This window comes from Neomonachus schauinslandi, chromosome 11 (genome assembly GCF_002201575.2).
Source record: "Neomonachus schauinslandi chromosome 11, ASM220157v2, whole genome shotgun sequence".
Classification (NCBI taxonomy): domain Eukaryota; kingdom Metazoa; phylum Chordata; class Mammalia; order Carnivora; family Phocidae; genus Neomonachus; species Neomonachus schauinslandi.
The window spans coordinates 7,768,789-7,786,637 of record NC_058413.1 but is presented as its reverse complement, the minus strand read 5'-3'; the positions used below and the strand labels follow the sequence as shown (position 1 = coordinate 7,786,637).

Sequence of the window (17,849 nt, the reverse complement as noted above, 5' to 3'; positions counted from 1 at the left end):
CTGACAAATGAGAAGGAGTGCCTGGTGCCAGGAATGTCCGGGGCCATTCTTTCAAAACCTTCAAGGCTTCCTCAGTGCTCCCAGGGGCCGCTCTGCATCCTTTGTTATTCAAATCACAGGCTGGGCAGCGGCTAACCTGGTGGGTTTCTCGGCTTCCACCGTTAACCCCTTCGGTACCGGCCCTAGAGCCTCAGCGTCAGCTACTTGGAGCCAGAGCTGAGCCCCTCCCCCACGGGGCTTCCACAAACTTCGGGAACCACCGGGGCCTGCAGCTTTAGTCAGCAGCTGGTGTCAGCTGGTGTCAGCTGCCTTGCTGGGTGCAGTGCTCAGGTGCGGCCCAAGGCGAGTGTCCGTGAAGCAGGGATGGGGACCGATTTGAAAAGTGGCAGGGAGTAATTTCACACCGCAGTCACTGCTGGATCCAAATTCAATCTCCAAACTGCGGAAATCCAGCTACTGTTAAGTTCAGCTTCGCCTACTCAGGAGCCTGGGCGGTCTGTGGCAGGGCGGTCTGTCCCGTGTCCACCCCCTACCCCTCCAGACTTGGGGTGAAGGTCAGTAAGCAGGAAGTTCATTGGAGAGGGCTCTTAGGATCCCTGCCTGGGGACGGGGATGGGGAGGCTAGGGGAGGGGAAGGGAGGGGAGGGGAACAATCAGATGGGGCAGGGGAGCAGTCCCGGTGGAACTGCCACAACAAGGCCCCCTGCAAGCCCACGGAGGGCCCAAGGAGCTGGGGTGGCCCTTCTGAACCGTCCCTCTGGCCTGTGCCATGGATGTCCTCCCCAACTGAGAGGCAGCACTCCCAGAGGCTGGGAAAATAAGACTTGCCCTCCTGAAAGAAGGACAACACAGCCCACCTCCTTCTACTCTGAATCCCATCTTTCAAGATAAAGAAACTGGCACCCAGGAAAGGGCAGAGACTCGCCCAGGTTCAGGGCTAGTAGAGTCATGGTTCTAGCAGTGACTGGAAACAAAGCGAGAGAGTGCTCGGGCCAGACCTGAAGCTCAGCTTGACCCACACAGCCCGTCAGCCCAGGGACTTAAGTGTCCCCACTAGCTGGTGGCCAGGGAGCCTGGGAGGTGACTGCCTAAGGCGGAATGAATGAAGCCTGGCCTTTCTCTCCTGGGCCAGCCCCACTCTTGAGAGATGTGTCAGGCATCCGACCGACAGGTTTTTCGGGGTCCGGTAGTGACCCGCTCAGGATGGCCTGGGCCCTCTGGGGACAGCTCAGGCGTGTGCCCTCTCCTCTGGGGCAGGGATCCGATTTCTGGCTTTGCCCTGCAGCTTCTCCCAAATGATCTCCTACTACGGGCTGGTCCTCGACCTGCAAAACCTGGGGAGTGACATCTTCCTCCTCCAGGTCCTCTTCGGAGCTGTGGACTTACTGGGCCGGGCCACCACCACTTTCTTGTTCAGCTTCTTGGGCCACCGCACGACCCTGGCCAGCTTCCAGATCATGGCTGGCCTCTCCATCCTGGCCAACATACTGGTCCCACAAGGTGAGGCGGGGTGGACTGAGTGGGCTGAGCTGCTGACAGTCTGGGGCACTGGCTTCCCTGCCTGCACCCCCCGCCCGCCCCCCCACCCATCCCCCTGAGGCGACTGAGGTTCAGAAAGGTGGAGTTGGGTGCCGCAGGTCACTCAGCTAGCCAGTGACAGGGCCAGGGCTGGGACCAGACTTCAAGCCCGAGGCTGGTCCTGAGGTGGGAGGAGGGGCTGGGGAAGCTGCGAGACACTTCAGTTGCTTGAAGGGAGGCGCGAACACCAAGCCTGGGGCACTGGGGTGTGCAGATTGCTGGCCAGGGCTCCCGTCTTACTCTTTTCTTTCTGAATGAGACTTTAATGCCCCGAAAACCCTCTCAAGTCTCCTTTTATGGCTCAAGGGAAGGGGGACTGGTGGAGGGGCGGGGACCCCGAGTTCTGAGCTGATAGCAAAGCCAGGAGGGAGGCAGAGGGGTGGTCTCCCAAACAAGCTGCAAGAGGCAGTGCTCGGGGAAAACTTGCAAAGACAAGTGTGTGACAGTTTTTGAGACTCTTCATTACAACGTGTGGGAGGGAAAGCTGAGGCCGAGTGTGGCTTCTTAGCCAGCGTTCCCACAGACAGACAGACGGAAGGCAGCGAGGACCTGCCATGACCCTCTCCTTCATGGAGGAAGCACACCCAGGTCCCAGAGAGCTTTGGCACGGTGACACTGTAAGGAGCAGGCCCCAAGAGCCATCCTCAGCTGCCCCGGGTCGCCCGCCCCGGACCTGGCTGGGTTCTGGCGCTGCCCCCCCACCCCTCCGCCCAGCCCACCAACTGTGATGTCAGGCTGCACCTGCAGCCCTGGGCGGCCTGGCACCGAGTCAGCACTGTGGGGCACCTGGGAGCAGTCAAGGAAGCCCTGCGCTCTGGGCTCACTGGGACCCCTCGGGCAGAGCCCACTGTCACCCTCTTCCTCTGCCCAGATTTGCAGACCCTGCGCTTGGTCTTCGCCGTGCTGGGAAAAGGATGCTTTGGCATAAGCTTAACCTCTATCTCTGTCTACAAGCCCGAACTCTACCCAACTGCGCTGCGGTAGGCTGGGCTGCACGCTGCACCCAGGAGGGGTGGCCAGACCCAGGGCACGTGAGAAAGGGACGTCCCTAGGAAGGCCAGTGGGGAGGGCAAAGAGGGGCTGGGTATCCCGGAACAACACAGCCGACCAGGGAGAATGGGGTGGGTCCTAGACAGTCCATGAAGGACTCTGGATTGGATGTTCTCAGGAAGGAGAGGGCCCCTCTGGGTGGGAAAATCTAGGTGGGCTCCATGGAGGAGGTAGTGTTAGGAAAGACTTTGAGGATTGCAGCTCCTTCACCCATCTTTCCCTCCCCTGGCACATCCTGACCCAGCCAAATGCCTCCCCCTCCCCCAGTAAGGCCCCCTTCTTGAAAGTGGCATTGATGACCAGGGTCTGGGCCCTCCCCTCCACCCCCAGGATGACAGCAGATGGCTTCCTGCAGTCGGCAGGTCGTCTGGGGGCTGTGACGGGGCCCCTAATCAGGATGACTCGCCCGGCCGTGCCCCTGCTGGCCCCCGTCTCCTACGGTGTCATCCCCATCGCTTCCAGCCTCATCCTCCTGCTCTTTCTCCCGGAGACCAAGGGGCTTCCACTTCCTGACACCATCCAGGACCTGGAGAGCCAGTGAGTGATCCTTGGTCACCCTGGGAGTAGGGCTGGGCTTCCAGGAGTAGCTGGGCAGGGCTGCAGGGGCGGGCCTCCCTCAGCCCCGGGACGGGACGGGAGAGCCCAAGGGTCAGGGAGACATGCTAGACGAAGAGGCCAGAGCTAGGCTGGGCTCGTCATTGACATGGTACCAGCAGCTTGAGTGTGCCGAGAGCTGACCGCATCCCCGGTGCCTCGGGGCAGCAAGCCGGTGAGCATCAAGGCTTTGCGTCTGAGACCACGTAATCATTGCAACAACACAGCCAGGAAGAGACTATTTCCATCGCTGTTTACCAGAGGCTCAGAGAGATGAAGGGCTGATTCAAGGTCTCCCAGGTAGAAGGCCATCGTCCCTTAGGCAGGGACATGCAGAGGCTCTGAGCCCGGCTCTGCAGCCAGACTGCCTAGGACTGAATCCCTACGCCCCAGGCACACACTGACCTCTCTTACCAAACTCGCCCAAGAGGTTGGAGCCAGCCCTGACCGCCCTAGTTCAATCTTCCCCCAGGAATCCCAGGCCCAGACAGATCAACAGCTCAGTTTCTGGAGCACATCATGCTACCCTCATGCCATCCTTTGAGAGAACAGAAATGAGGCAACATTCCTCAAGTTTATTTTATGGCCCGAATCACCACGATGCTTCTGCTTTCTCATTTATAAAATGGGGGTTAAAACAAAACAAAACCAAACCCAGCCGAGCTCAAAGAGCTGTTTTCGAGTTGAAGTTATTATATTAAAGCACTGAGGATAATGCCTGGCCCACAGCACGGGCCCCAGGAGTGTGGCTGCTGTGTCCTGGGTAAGGGTAGTCATGGGGCGTCAACAGGCTGAGCAGGAACCATCCATGCTAATGGATGGGGGTGCCTGGGTGGCTCAGTTGGTTGAGCATCCCACTCTTGACTTCGGCTCCAGTCATGATCTCAGGGTCCTGGGATTGAGCCCTGTGTCGGGCTCCACGCTCAGCAGGGGAGTCTGCTTGTCCCTCTCCCCCTGCTCCTCTCTCTCTCTCCCAAATAAATAAATAAAATCTTTAAAAAGAGAGTAATACTAACAGCTGGTGCTCAGAGGGCCCTTCCTGCTTCAATAGAGCATCTTATTTAATTCAAACAACCCCACAAAGAGCTGTTATGTTCAATTTCACTGCCAAAGAAATGAAGACACAGAGAGGTCATGTAACTTGCCTAAGGACACTCAGCTAAGAAGCAGGGAAGGTGGGACTTAACTTACTCTTTCACTTTTTTGAGCACCTACTATGTTTCGGGCACTGTCTTATGCTTTGAGGGACATAGTGGAAAATCAAAGCCTAATCTCATGGAGTTTATGTGCTCATAAGACTTGACCCCCAGTTCCGCCCTCCGAGCTCTTCAGCTGTCTCACCACACACCACCGCTCTGTCTTTTGATTACTCTAGGAAATCGGCAGCAGCCAAGAGCAAGCAGCAAGAGGTGGCCATTACAGAGAGTACCTGGTTCTAGCAATTCTGCCTGCGAGGAGCCCCTTTGGCTGAAGATCCCCACGAAAGGACTTGCCTCCCACCCCGTGGAGGGAGGAAGCAATCTGGAGAACCTTGAGGGCCTATAGCATGGCTGATGCTGGGGCAGCTGGGCTGAGGGGCAGCATTGAAGCTGAAGGCTGCTTTCCCTGCTCACTTCTCTTCCCCCCACCTCAGCCCTGCAGAGGCCTGGCCCCGTCGACAAGATGGGTTCTGTCCCCTCCCCGCCAGGCTCCCATCTTCACACCTTCACTCAAAACTCCTGACTCACTTCACTGAACCGGAAGCTGCAGGTTTCTCACCTCCGAGCTACCAGAGTGGATCCTAGGACAAAAAAGGAAGGATCTGGACAGACCTGAGTCCCAACCCCTCCCCCACCATTTGCAGAGTCCTCCTCTGTAAAATGGAAATGATTATGGAATGTACCTCCCCGGGGAGGGGGTCTGGGGGTGACAGGTTAACAGATCTTAGCACAGACCAGAGTCCAACACATAGAACCTTCTAGCGGAGCTGCCAGCCTCAGGTGTTCAGGTTGTGCTCTGCCTGAGGCAGCAGCTAATGCAGGACACGTTGGGCTACGTGCAGGAACAGCGGGAACCACCAGGGCCTGTGGGAGGCAGGCTTTGTAGCACCAAGAGGGCAGAGTGATCCCTGGTTCCCAAGGGAGGATGTGATTGATGTGTCTGAGGAATCCCACCCATTACCAGAGAACTGAGCCCCCCTGCTCAGGAATAACAGGAATGGCCCCTGGTTGCTTGACAATAAGTGTTGTTTGCTATGGGACCCTATCCACAGGAGCAGGTGGGGCAGGACTTGCAGTTCGGCCATTTGAGACCCTCCTGGTTTCCCTACATGTCAAGGCAGCACATCATACTGGGCCTTAGTTTGAGGCCTTACATCACAGGGGCACCCTTCGGTTGTCTATCTCAAGGGGTCACCTTTGCCTAATTCACACAAAGACCTTCCCTGTGCTGGCAGCAGCCCATGCTGCTAAAACTGTGGGATCACTGAGGCTGACCACCTACTTTAGAGGTAAGAAAACTAAAACTCAGAGAGGTGGAGTGACATGCTTGGAGTCCCATGGCTGAGCCCTGGCCAGGAGGCCAGGCTCCCAGTCCAGAGCTCTTTCCAGCACACCAGGCTCCTCGCCCTCACCTCCAGACCTCCAGGCCTGACATCTGCAGCCCTGTCACAGAGTTACTCCCACACCCTTCCCTGGAGAGCCAGACCCTCTAGACAACTGCCCACTCTCCTTGGATGACTCGGAAGCCTCAAGCCATAGGTTTCCCATCCCAGGCATCCCCATTTCCCTCTGTCAAATCCAATGCACACCAGGCCAATCAAACACAATTCAAATCAAATCCTCTATCTGCTTAAAACCTTCTGGTGGCTCAAGATAAAGACCACGCTTCCCCCACCAACAGGCTTCCATGGTTCTTTAGCCTTGCTTCACATGTAATAAATGTTTAAAAATTCAAATCATATAAAGTATGTTCTTGGATCCTCATGGAAATTAGAAATCAGTAGTGGAGAGGTATTTGGAAAATTCCTTCACACTAAACAACACACTTCTAAATAACCCTGGGCCAAAGAATTCATCACAAAGGAAATTAGAAAATATTTTGAATTGAATGAAAATTTTTAAAAATGGCACATCAAAATTTGTGGGATGAAGCTAGAGAAGTGGTTCAAGGAAAAACTAATATCATTAAGTGATTACATTAGAAAGGAAGAAAGTCTCAAATCCAATATCTCAGCTTTCACCTTTAGAAATTAGAAAAAGAGGTCATTTAAACTAAAGTAAGTAAAAGAAAGGAAATAATAAACAGAAATCAGAAAAATAGAAAATGATCAAGAAAATCAGTGAAACTTGAGGCTGGTTCTTTGAGAAGTCAATAAAATTTATAAATCTCTAGATGTACTGATGAGGAAAAAAAAGAAAAGAAAAGACACACATTACCAATATCAGGAGTAGAAGAAGCATCACTACCAATCCTACAGATATTTAAAAAATAAGGAAATATTATGAGCAACATTTTGCCAACAAATTTGACAACTTAGATGAAATTAACAAATTCCCTGAAGGATATGAACTGGCAAAGCTTGCTTAAGAAGAAATAGATAACATTATTAGCCCTATATCTGTGAAAGAAATTGAGGTTGTGGGTTAAAACCTTCCCACAGAGGAAATTCCAAGCCCCCATTGTGGGAAACAGAACGCCACAACGACCACTGGTGCATGTTCACTCAGACTCTGAGATCTCTGAGAAAACTCGAGATTGCAGGGTTAAAAATAACCTGAAAGGATCAGAGTGAGATGCCCTTGGAACGTGTGTGGTCAGTTCTAAAGTATGCAGCAGAAGATGTTCTGTAGATAGGAAGCCAGCTGTAAACAGCACGCTGTGCACTCCCCTCTTTGTTCCCTTGTCCTGTAAACAGCACACTGGGCACTCCCCTCTGTTCCTTTATTCTGTTTTAAAGATTCTTACGTGCTTGACTAATCCTGTATACATGGAGGAATGTGCCTTACTACGCCCCTGCTGTAAACCATTATAGATCTATATCGCTGTACAAGGTTTATGTAAGAAGATGGAAAATAAACCTCAGCACCTCAGGCCGCTCCCTCAGGGTCCCCTGTGCCTCACTCTACTGTTGTCTCTTTTTCTCAGTTCCTTCGCTGCCCCAGGTCCCTGACTCTCTGAGGTCGACACATCATGGCTTCACTGGTGAATCCTGCCAAACGACTAAGAAAAAAAAATAGTAACAATTATGCCCAAAATCTTCCAGAAGATTGAAAAAGAGAGAACACTTTCCAGCTCATTTTTTGAAGCCAGCATCACCCTGATTCCAAAGTCAGAAAAAGATATAACAACTATAAACCAATATCTTTTCCAAACATAGACACAAAAACTCTTACCAAACATTAATTAATTTTTTAAAAAGATTTTATTTATTTATTTGAGGGAGAAAGACACAGTGAGAGAGGGAACACAAGCAGCGGGGAGTGGGAGAGGGAGAAGCAGGCTTCCCGCAGAGCAGGGAGCCCGATATGGGACTTGATCCCAGGACCCTGGGACCATGACCTGAGCCGAAGGCAGTTGCTTAACGACTGAGCCACCCAAGCGCCCCTTAACAAACATTTAGAAAATTAAATGCAACATTATGCTAAGAAGGGCAACACATCATGACTGAGTGGAGTTTATCCCAGGAAGGCAAAGCTGGTTTAACATTAAAAAATCAAGATTAACAAACTAAATTATTAACAAACTATAGAGGAAAGACCATATGATCATCTCAATAGATACAGAAAGTGCATTTGACAAAATTCAACATCCATTCCTGATAAACAACATTCAGCAAATTAGGAAAATTAGTGAATTTCCTCAACCTGACAAAGGATGTCTATGAAAAACCTACAGGTAACATCATACTTAATGGTGAGAGACTGAATGCTTTCCTGTCAAGATCAGGACTGAAGCCAGGCTGTCTACTCTCACCACTTCTATTCAGTATTGGTTCTAGTTGTGCAATAAGGAAAGAAAAAAATAAATAAAAGTCATCTAGACAAGAAAGGAAGACATAAAACTATCTTTAATTTGCAGATGACAAAATTGTAGAAAATCGTGGGCGTCTGGGTGGCTCAGTTGGTTAAGCGACTGCCTTCAGCTTGGGTCATGATCCTGGAGTCCCTGGATTGAGTCCCACATCGGGCTCCCTGCTCAGCAGGGAGTCTGCTTCTCCCTCTGACCCTCCCCCCCTCATGTACTCTCTCTCTCTCAAATAAATAAATAAATAAATCTTTAAAAAAATTGTAGAAAATCCTAAGAAATCTACAAAAATATTACTAGAACTAATAAATGAGTTTAGCAAGGTTACAGGAGACAAGGTCAAGATACAAAAATCTCTTGTATTTCTATATACTTGTAGCAATCAGAAATCAAATGTTTAACACAATGCCATTTAACAACAGCATGGGAAAATGTGATATTAGGGATAAATCCAACTAAAGAAAGACAAGATCTATAAACAGAAAAACACAAAACTTTGCAGAGTGGAATTAAAGAAGACCTAAATAAATCAAGAGATATACCATATTCATGGATCGAAAGACTCAATATCATCAAGTTGTCCATTCTCAACAAATTAATCTAGACATTCAATGCAATTCCAGTCAAATGCCAGCAGATCTTTTCAGTATAAATTGACAAGCTTATCCTAAAGTTTATATGAAAATACAAGGGACCTAGATCAGCCAAGTTGATTTTGAAAAACAAAAGCAAAGTTGGGTAACTTTTGTTTGATATGATAGAATCAAGAGTTTGGAAAGAGTCATGCATATATGGTTGCTAGATTTTCTTTTTTTTTTTTAAGATTTTATTTATTTGCCAGAGAGAGAGCACGGGAGAGAGAAAGAGAGTACAAGCAGGGGAGCAGCAAATAGAGGGAGAAGCAAGCTCCCTGCTGAGCGAGAAGCCCAATGTGGGACTCGATTCCAGAACCCTGGGATCATGACCTGAGCCGAAGGGGAAAAAAAAGTTCAACCCTAACTCACACCATATACAAAAATTAACTTTAAATGTATAGTAGACAAATAAGAGCTAAAATTATAAAACCTTTAGAAGAAAACAACCTGGGTTTGGCAAAAATTTCTTAAATAAGACACAAAAATATGAGCTTATTACAAAGGAAAAAATGATATATCAGACTTCATAAAACCTAAAAACATTTGTTTTCCAAAAGACACTGTTACAAAAACAAAAGGCAAGCTACAAACTTGGAGGAGATATTTGAAAAATCTGTATCTGACAAAGGACTTCTATCTAAAAAACGTAAGGAGCACTTATCACTTAACAATAAAAAGGATAATCCAATTTTTAAAACAGGCAAAATGTTTGAACAGATGCTTCACCAGAGAGAATATGTGAATGGCAAGTCAGTGTGTGAAAAGAGGAACCACATTATCAGATGAGAACCACAACAACATGCCACCACATAGAGGCGCCTGGGTGTCTCAGCCAGTTAAGGTCCTGGGTGGCTCAGTCGGTTAAGCATCTGCTTTCGGCTCAGGTCATGATCCCGGGGTCCTGGGATCGAGCCCCGCATCGGGCTCCCTGCTCAGCAGGAGCCTGCTTCTCCCTGTGCCTCTCTCCCCCACTCGTGCACACTCTCTCTCTCTCTCAAATAAATAAAGTCTTTTAAAAATGATTATCAAACGCCTGTACAAGAAATGGGGCCTCACTTATCCTCGGATGCCCCCGTGTGGCCCCCACCAACCTCACTGCTTCCTGCATCCCCTGCTTCCGTCCGCCTGCCTGCTCTTGACACAGCCCTCAGCAATATGCTGTAGCAACACCAGCGTGGAATTCTGTGGTCTTCTGCCGCTCACTTCTTTCAGCTCAGTATTAGGTGACACATCCTTATCATTGGTGGCTGTAGCACTTCGCTCCCTTACACGTTTATTAAACTTGAATGCGAGCCTGGAGTGGAGCATCTATGGGAAGACTGCTCCCAGCCCAGGCCCTGAGGCCGCACGTGCTGGGCCCTGCTTGTGGGGGGCAGGCTGATGCTGTGGTCACAGAAGTGGCAGGGCCGGTGGCCGTGGTGGTAAGTGTTGACTGGATTCTGGGTGAGAAGGGGCCTGTGAGGTCTTGAGCGAGGGCTGACATGATCTGACCGGATTCTGAAAGGTGGCCCTGGCCGGGGGGGGGGGGGGGGGGGGGTGGGGGGGGGGGGAGCCCCCTCAGGCGGCTGTTGCGTCCGGGCAAGAAATGACCCACTTCGACCAATGGAAGTGGGTGCCAGGGGAAGTGGTCGGAAGGAGGGCGTGAATTTGGATGGAGTCCTTTGGATTTGCTGAAAAGTCAAGAGTGGAACTTGAAAGATAGGAAGCCCCCTGGTGGGGATTTCCCCAGATGGGTGGCTTTTCCCGAAGGGGAGAGTGAGGCTCACAAACTCAAATGTCTGGGGAGAGCCCAGCGGGCTGGGGGTAGGGTGGGTCAGTACAGAGATCAGCCTCAAGGGCCCGAGGCCACTCCGGCTCAGACAGCGTCGCCCGGAAGCTTGAGCCCAGGGTTGCCAAGCTTCCCAAGTGTTTTTAAGTCAGAGGCCACATTTTTGATGTGAAATCTCCAGAATATTCAATGTTGGCTCACTTGTTTAAAACCCAGCATTTGGACCACACCACGTAAGTGTGGAGGAGCCAAGCCTCTCTCATGTTTCAGCTGCGCCAGGAGCCACATGAGGATACTCTGGCCGGAGCAGCCCCCCGGGCTCCCGCCACTCACTTTTCCAGGCCCCTCTGGCCAGCTCCCCGAGACGGGGGTCATCTGTGTGGGCAGGCCTCTTCTCACAGCCAGCTGCAACCCAACACCCCCCTGTGCGACCCTCCTGATGTCAGGACCTCAACACGGCCCACAGTGAAGGCTTGAGCTTCTCCCAGACCCGAGATGCCCTATATCCAGTCAATGTGGGAGCCAGAGACCTAGGAGTTGTCCTTGAACCCTCCCTCTCTCACCCCATGTCACCAAGTCTCACTGTCTCCCTCGCTGAAACATACCTGCCGTCCATCCGTGTCTGTCCTCACCATGGCTACCACCCAAGCCACGGTCCCCTCTCCCCTGGACACCACAGGAGCTCCCACTGTTGCCCCCGGCCCTCCACACACAGTAACCATCCACCGCGTGTTCTCCAGGGCTCCCATCACTGCCCCACAGGAAACCCTCCAGTGGCTCCCCACCCTCTGTGGGTTCTCACGAGACCCCCAGGACCCTGCATGACATGGCCTCATCCACTGCCAGCTTCCCCGCCCCCGCTCACTTGGCTCATGGCACCATGAACTTGGCAGGTCCTTGCCCCCCACAGGGACCTCACACACGCTCTTCCCCTGCTGCTCAGCTCTGCCCTCAACTCTCGGCCGCTTCACAGTCTAGGTGTGAGCACTTGTCTCACCGTGTCCCCAGAACTCCGCTCCCGAGCCTGACTCAAGGTTTTTTTTAAAAAAGATTTTATTTATTTATTTGACAGAGAGAGACACAGCGAGAGAGGGAACACAAGCAGGGGGAGTGGGAGAGGGGGAAGCAGGCTTCCCGCTGAGCAGAGAGCCTGATGCGGGGGCTCGATCCCAGGACCCTGGGACCATGACCTGAGCTGAAGGCAGACGCTTAACGACTGAGCCACCCAGGCGCCCCGACTCAAGGTATTTTTTAAATAGTTGTTAGTTGGATGAACGAATGAATGAGTGAATGAATGAATGGGAGAGAAGAGAGCATGAAGAGGCCAAAGAGAACATTCCATTGTTCAGTTCCATCTCCATTCCCTTGGCCTCCACCTGCTGAAAGCCTAGAGCCCTGCCTCCCCAAGCTCAGTGTGTGGCTGAGAGGCTCCAGGGACCCCCACCCATCCACAGATACTCTCTTTTCCACCCCATCTCCACGCACCAATGTCAGATCAGGCCCCCTGCCCATGCCTCCCCTTCTCCCCGTGGCATCAGTGGGAGGCACCGTGTTCTTTGGGTCCAGGAGGGAGCACATGCCGTCACTGGCCTGCCAGAGCCCCTCCCAAGGTGTTTCTAACCACAGGAAGAAAGAAAATCAGCCCTTTCCTGGGAGTGGAGCAGCAGGATTGACATTTTGGGGCGTTGGCTACCATGCTCTCTCTCCTCTGTGTGGAGGAAACAGATCTGTAGCAGACCGAAGCCAAGACGGGGGCGCCTGGGGGGGCTCAGGTAAGCGTCTGACTCTTGATCTTGGCTCAAGTCATGATCTCAGGGCCGTGGGATCAGGCCCCGCGTCAGGCTCTGCGCTCAGCACGGAGTCGGCTTGTCCCTCTCCCTCTGCTCCTCCCCCCTACACGTGTGCATTCGCTCTCTCAAATAAATAAATAAATAAATAAATAAATAAATAAATAAATAAAATCTTTTTAAAAGGGTCGGGGGAGACTGAAGCCAAGAGAGAAGCAGAAGCAAGGGACGGAGGAAGTGCACAGCCCAGGGCCGCACGCCACCAATGCATCCCTCCTCCTGTTACCAAAACCCAAGTCTGGCTGTCCATCTTCCATCATTTGTGGCTCAGAGACCAATACTGAAGAGACAGGTTGTGACTGGGAAAGATGAGCTTTATCCAGGAGGCCGGCCACCTGAGGAGAAGGTGGATTCTTGTCCAGGGGCCAACGTGAGGTTTCTGCCTGGCCCAGAGATTTTTAAAGGGGTTTCATCAGCTAAGGGAGTCCAGGGGTCTGTGGCTTTTCTTGCTTACGTGCAGACTCGGTGATGCCACCTCCAGAGTTCTTTCGGTGCTCCGAGGTGGTACAAGAAGGGCTGGTTCCTCGGTGCCCCGGGGGTGGTTGTGCAAGACTATTCTGTTCTCTCTGCAAAGGGGGGCAAGTCTACACATGTGCAAAGGGAGGTCAGTGAAGTCCTTCGTGTGACCTTAAAAAGGAAAAACATTTCACTGAAAGATTGCTGGACTAAGCAGAGAGCCAAGGCGCTTCAAGCAGACTTGCTGGCCTCTGGGGCCTGGGAACTTTCTGGTCCCTTATTCCCCAAGGCCAGTGTTGTGCGAATCTCAAAGAAAGCAAATTGGTTCTGTTGCAGATCAAGGGCCTTAAGTCAGCAGGCAAGGAATGTTAACTTGCTTCACGGTTAAGACCCAGTGGAATGCGGTTACACCCCCCAGCTCATGTGATGTCAGCCCCACCCCAAAGTGCCTGGTGATGCTGTGCTGGGGCCCCCCTGGGCCTGGTACCCAGTGGAGGCGGGGCATCCACAGGAGCTGAGACCTGACCCTTCAGGGATACAACTGTCTCCATGAGGAACCCCCCACCCTCACCCTGGGCTGCATGGGGGAAGGCAGGACCCTGAGAACACCAAGCAAGACCCTGAGAACACTCCTTTTTTTGCAGGAGAAACTACAGCAAAAAAAAAAAAGAGGACAGAATGGTCCTGTGATAGAAGGAGCCGACCTCTGGTGGGGGAGGGGGTGGGGGGGGAGGTGGAGGAGGCAAGACGATCCAGTTCCATCCAGACCTGGATGTTCTAATGGCTGCGGGGCAAACGCGCCCTCTGCCTCCTCAAACCTTGCCGACGGAGGCCGGGCGGTGCGTGTGTGTGTGCATGCGTGTGTGAGTGTGTGCGTGCATGCGTGAGTGCATGCGTGTGTGTGCGTGCATGCATGTGTGTGTGCACGTGTGAATGTATGTGTGCACGTGTGTGTGTGAGTGCGTGCGTGTGCACGTGTGAATGTATGTTGCGTGTGTGCGTGCGTGAGTGCGATGTGTGCGTGAGTGTGCACGTGTGAATGTATGTGTGCACGTGTGCGTGTGTGCATATAAAGGCTGGAAGCTGGCCTTTGGTTTCTAGGATTCAGAGCCATGGGGTATAGACACGTAGGGAGAGTCACAAGCCCCGTGGCAGACAGAGACTCGGGGCGGGGGGCAGGAAGTAACCAGGAGCCGGGAAGCCCCACCCTCACTGCCCCCCCAAACCCTCCTGCATTTTGTTCAAACAGCATGGACAGGGAGTGAGCCCCAAGATCCAGTCCCCCTCACATTCACACAGGTGCTCTTTCTCCAAAAGAGTTCCTCATTAAAACGGCCAAGCAAGTATCTGCCATATGTGAAAAGATGAATCACACGTTGACCCAGCAGCCTGACTCTGTGGAGTGCTGTCGATGCCTGTCCTTCAAAAACACCTATCCCTGCTTGATCTGACTCCAGGCCAACCCCAGCTTCCCATGAACCTTCTCAAGTTAGCTTCCCAGGGCGACCAGGTGTCTCCCCCATCTTCATTGTCAGAAAAATAAAAGATGCTGGTAATAACATTAACAATGGGCATTCGCTGCTCGCCGGGGGCTGTTAGAGGTGATGTGCGCATCTCGCTCTGTCCTCACAGGAGCTTTATAAGATCAGAAATATCATCGCCCCCATTTTACAGAGGAGGAACCTGAGGCACAGAGAGGTTAAACTCCTTTCCCAAGGCCACACAGCTTGGGCAAAACAGGGATTTCAATTCAGGCGGCCTACTCCAGAGTCTGCGTGCATAACCTTCGGGCAACACCGCCTCTCCTTTCGGGAGAATTCACGGGTTTGTTAACAGCCTGGCCGGCGCTGGTCACTCTGATCGCCTCTGTGTGCTTCTCATCCCCAGAAGCAGAATTTTAACTCCCAGTCGCACCGTGTGTTTGCACATTGCCGGCCAAACCCCGCCATTGTGTTTTCCGGGTAAAATGAGAGGGATTTTGCCAAAATCCCCGTCCCCCCCACACCCCCCGCCCTCAGCTTGTCCTTGCACCCACCTAAAATCACCGCTCTTGACAAGAGGCTGTAACTCATAAAATCAAGAAGAGACCGGGCCCTGCTAGAGGACCAGGCGTTCCTAAAATGCAGCTATGCAGCGTCTGGCTTATTCAGTAAGGATGCTGGAACCCTGCCCTGAAGGCTAAGGACCCTGCCCCCCCCCCCCACAGCCCCTCCCATAGGGCCTGGTGGGAGAAGAGGGGAGGGGGGAGGTGTTTGCACCCGGCCTTGTTAAAATGTGCCAGTCGGTCGCTGCCAGGGGTGGGCCGGACCCTCCGCAGAGCGAGGCAAAGTTCAGCCTGTGTGAGCGGCCCGCGCTCTGACCAGTCTTATTCCGACCGCTGGTTAACATCTCTCCGTTGAATTTTAACATGAAATATCTTTTTGACGCAGCAAGGAGAGCGAAGTCCCTTTGGTGAAGGAAGGCCAGACGTGCCCGCGCCGCCGGGCACATGAAAGGGAAGCTGCCCAGGGCTCTCCCTGACCTATTTCGAGTGCATTTGTTCAATGGGCTGGATGCACCCGGGTCCGGGCCGCAATCACAGGGGGGCTGTGGTCAAGGCCGTGGCAGCTCGCACGAGGGGGCCAATTAAAACCACTGCGCGGTCATCCCCGAGCCCTGGGCACCTGCCCGCGATGGCGCCGAGCTGGTGGCCGCTCGCAGCCGTGCCCCCACCCAGTGGCCCCCACGTGGGCGATGGCTACTGCAGGTGGCCGCCCGCCTGCTCCCCGGGGTCAGCAGCCTCGAGGCCAGAGGAGAGCACGCTCCACGGCGGCTGATGCCTGTGACTCCTCTGGAACCAGGCCAGGGTCAAGGGGTCAGGCTTCTGTGCACCCCGGCCCGCCGGGGCTGGGTACGAGGCAGGGCCCGCACGGTGCAGCAACGGGGGAAATGGGCTGTCCTGAGGGGAGCTCTAGAAGTCGGCTCAGGGAAAGCCACGTTTCTGTCCGAGAGAAATCTCTTACTGAGTCTCTCGGCCACACAAAAGTCGAGCTAAAATCCGGTCCAGTGCGAGCGGAGGCTGAGCAGGCAGCATGGAGAAGCGAAGGGGTCTCTGGCCTGGGCACCGAGGGGCTCTGACAGGGACTGACTTGGGGCTCCCTCTAGGGAGGTGCTGAGCTAGGAGATGGGGGCACTGGGGCTCAAGGGAAAGAGGATCTGAGGGAAGGGGCTGCCGATCGGAGGGGAGCAGGACCCCAGTGAGAGGGACAGGCGCGCTGAGGCAGGGATGCTTGCCATGAGGCTTTCGGTAGCTTCCCGGCATCCTCCTTTGCCACCCACTAGCCTTCAGCCAACCTCAGATGTTAAAACATAGTTATTGGAGCTCAACAGACCTGGGCTGGAGTCCCAATTCTGCCACAGAGTAGCTGTGTGCCCTTGGATTCACCCCCTCTGAGCCTCAGTTTCCACATCAGTAAAAATGGGTGTAAGAATGGAATATCTAATTGGAAGGGTTGTTGGAAGGATTAAATGAGTTAGTACAGGGAGAGAACTTAGAATCGTGTCCAACACATAATAAAGACTCAGTGACCGTTAGGTATCAGCCCCCGTCACCACCATCGTCATGAGACATTGAGGCATCTCTCAGCTGTTCGGTGGGTAATTCTGAGTTGAGCCCATAGCCCCATGTGGGGCACATTTACTAGTGATGAGGAGGAGTGGGGCCACCATGTTCTTCCAGAAAGGAAAGTTCCAAACTTTCAGAACTGCCCAGAAGAGCAGTTTGAAAGAAGGAACACTCAGGAGACCAGATCTTCAGAGGTTCTGGAGATGTCAGAACTCCAGGCACCACCACGTGTGTGTTGGGGGTGTCTGGAGAAGGTGAAGACCCTCTGAGAACCGTGACTTCTTGTCCCGGAAACAACCCTGTGAAATGGGGTCTATGATGCTCTTCCCACAGATGAGGAACTGGAGGTCCGTCAAGCCCTGTCCTGCCCTGCCCGGGGCCTGGTCTGCATGCCGGGTCCTGCCCTGGGCACTGTCCGGGGCACGGGGACTCCGACCCGGCCCTGAGGACGCATGCAGCCCTTATCTGAAGAGCTCAAGGCCACGGCAGGGACCGAGCTGTCAGGGAGGCGTGCAGGGGCAGCAGGGGAGAAGCTGGGAGAGCGGGTGGGCTTGGGCTGCTGGACTGGCGGTAGTGGCCCTCGGACAGAAGAAAGAGCAAACAAGAGGAGACGGCATGCAGGGCATTTCAGGAACGAGCCGTGTTCTGTGGGGGCCGGGCCCAGGCCCCGTGAAAGAGGCAGCACAGCGAAAGCTCTGAGGGCGGACTGGGGAGCAGAAGGCTCCAGGCAGCTTGGTCTTGCCTCTGAAGCACTGGGGTGTCATCGAAGGCTTTGCGCAAAGGTGACAAGCTGGCTAACACCCTCAAAGGGACCAACCCAGAGCGCTCTCCCAGGATAGCCATCCTGTCTTAAAGAATCCAGCCCATGGAGATGAGGGAAGGGGGAAGGAGAGCGGAGGCTCAGATGCCACATTCATGTTGTGGCCTGAGTTCTGGGGACCCTGGAGGCAGGAGCAAACCCAGCTGGCTCTGACTGCCGCCTCCTCCAGCCACCCGCCTGGATTCTGCCAGCCCGGCGAGCCACCCGGGGAATTTGCTGAGTCACTGACAGTAAGCACTCCCGCCTGCCCTTTCTCCTGCCAGGCCTGGGACCAAAGGCAGCTGCTGTCACCGCAGGACATCGGGGGTTGGGAGGAATCACAAAAAACCTGCTGCACGATCCAGCCAGAAAGATGTCCACAGTGCATCCCCAGGTCCAAGAAAAACCCACGTTGACGAACACCGCACCTGTGCCCATTTCCGAGGGGGTACGCAATCTCCTGAGAACACCTGATACTCTCCAAGGCTGGTTCTGGGCGGGGGACGCTAAGCCT

At 53.3% G+C, this 17,849-nt stretch overlaps 1 protein-coding gene across 1 annotated transcript in view; it reads left to right on the top strand.

The window, feature by feature from the left end:
• The window catches only part of SLC22A11 (solute carrier family 22 member 11), a 13,627-nt gene extending 8,966 nt beyond the window's left edge, over window positions 1-4,661 (top strand). The window contains exons 7-10 of the mRNA XM_021685256.1: window positions 1,286-1,500; window positions 2,450-2,558; window positions 2,959-3,165; window positions 4,598-4,661. Of these exons, the coding sequence (XP_021540931.1) occupies window positions 1,286-1,500; window positions 2,450-2,558; window positions 2,959-3,165; window positions 4,598-4,661 (595 nt within the window). The remainder of the gene's footprint in view (window positions 1-1,285; window positions 1,501-2,449; window positions 2,559-2,958; window positions 3,166-4,597) is intronic.
• The last annotated feature ends 13,188 nt before the right edge of the window (window positions 4,662-17,849 follow it).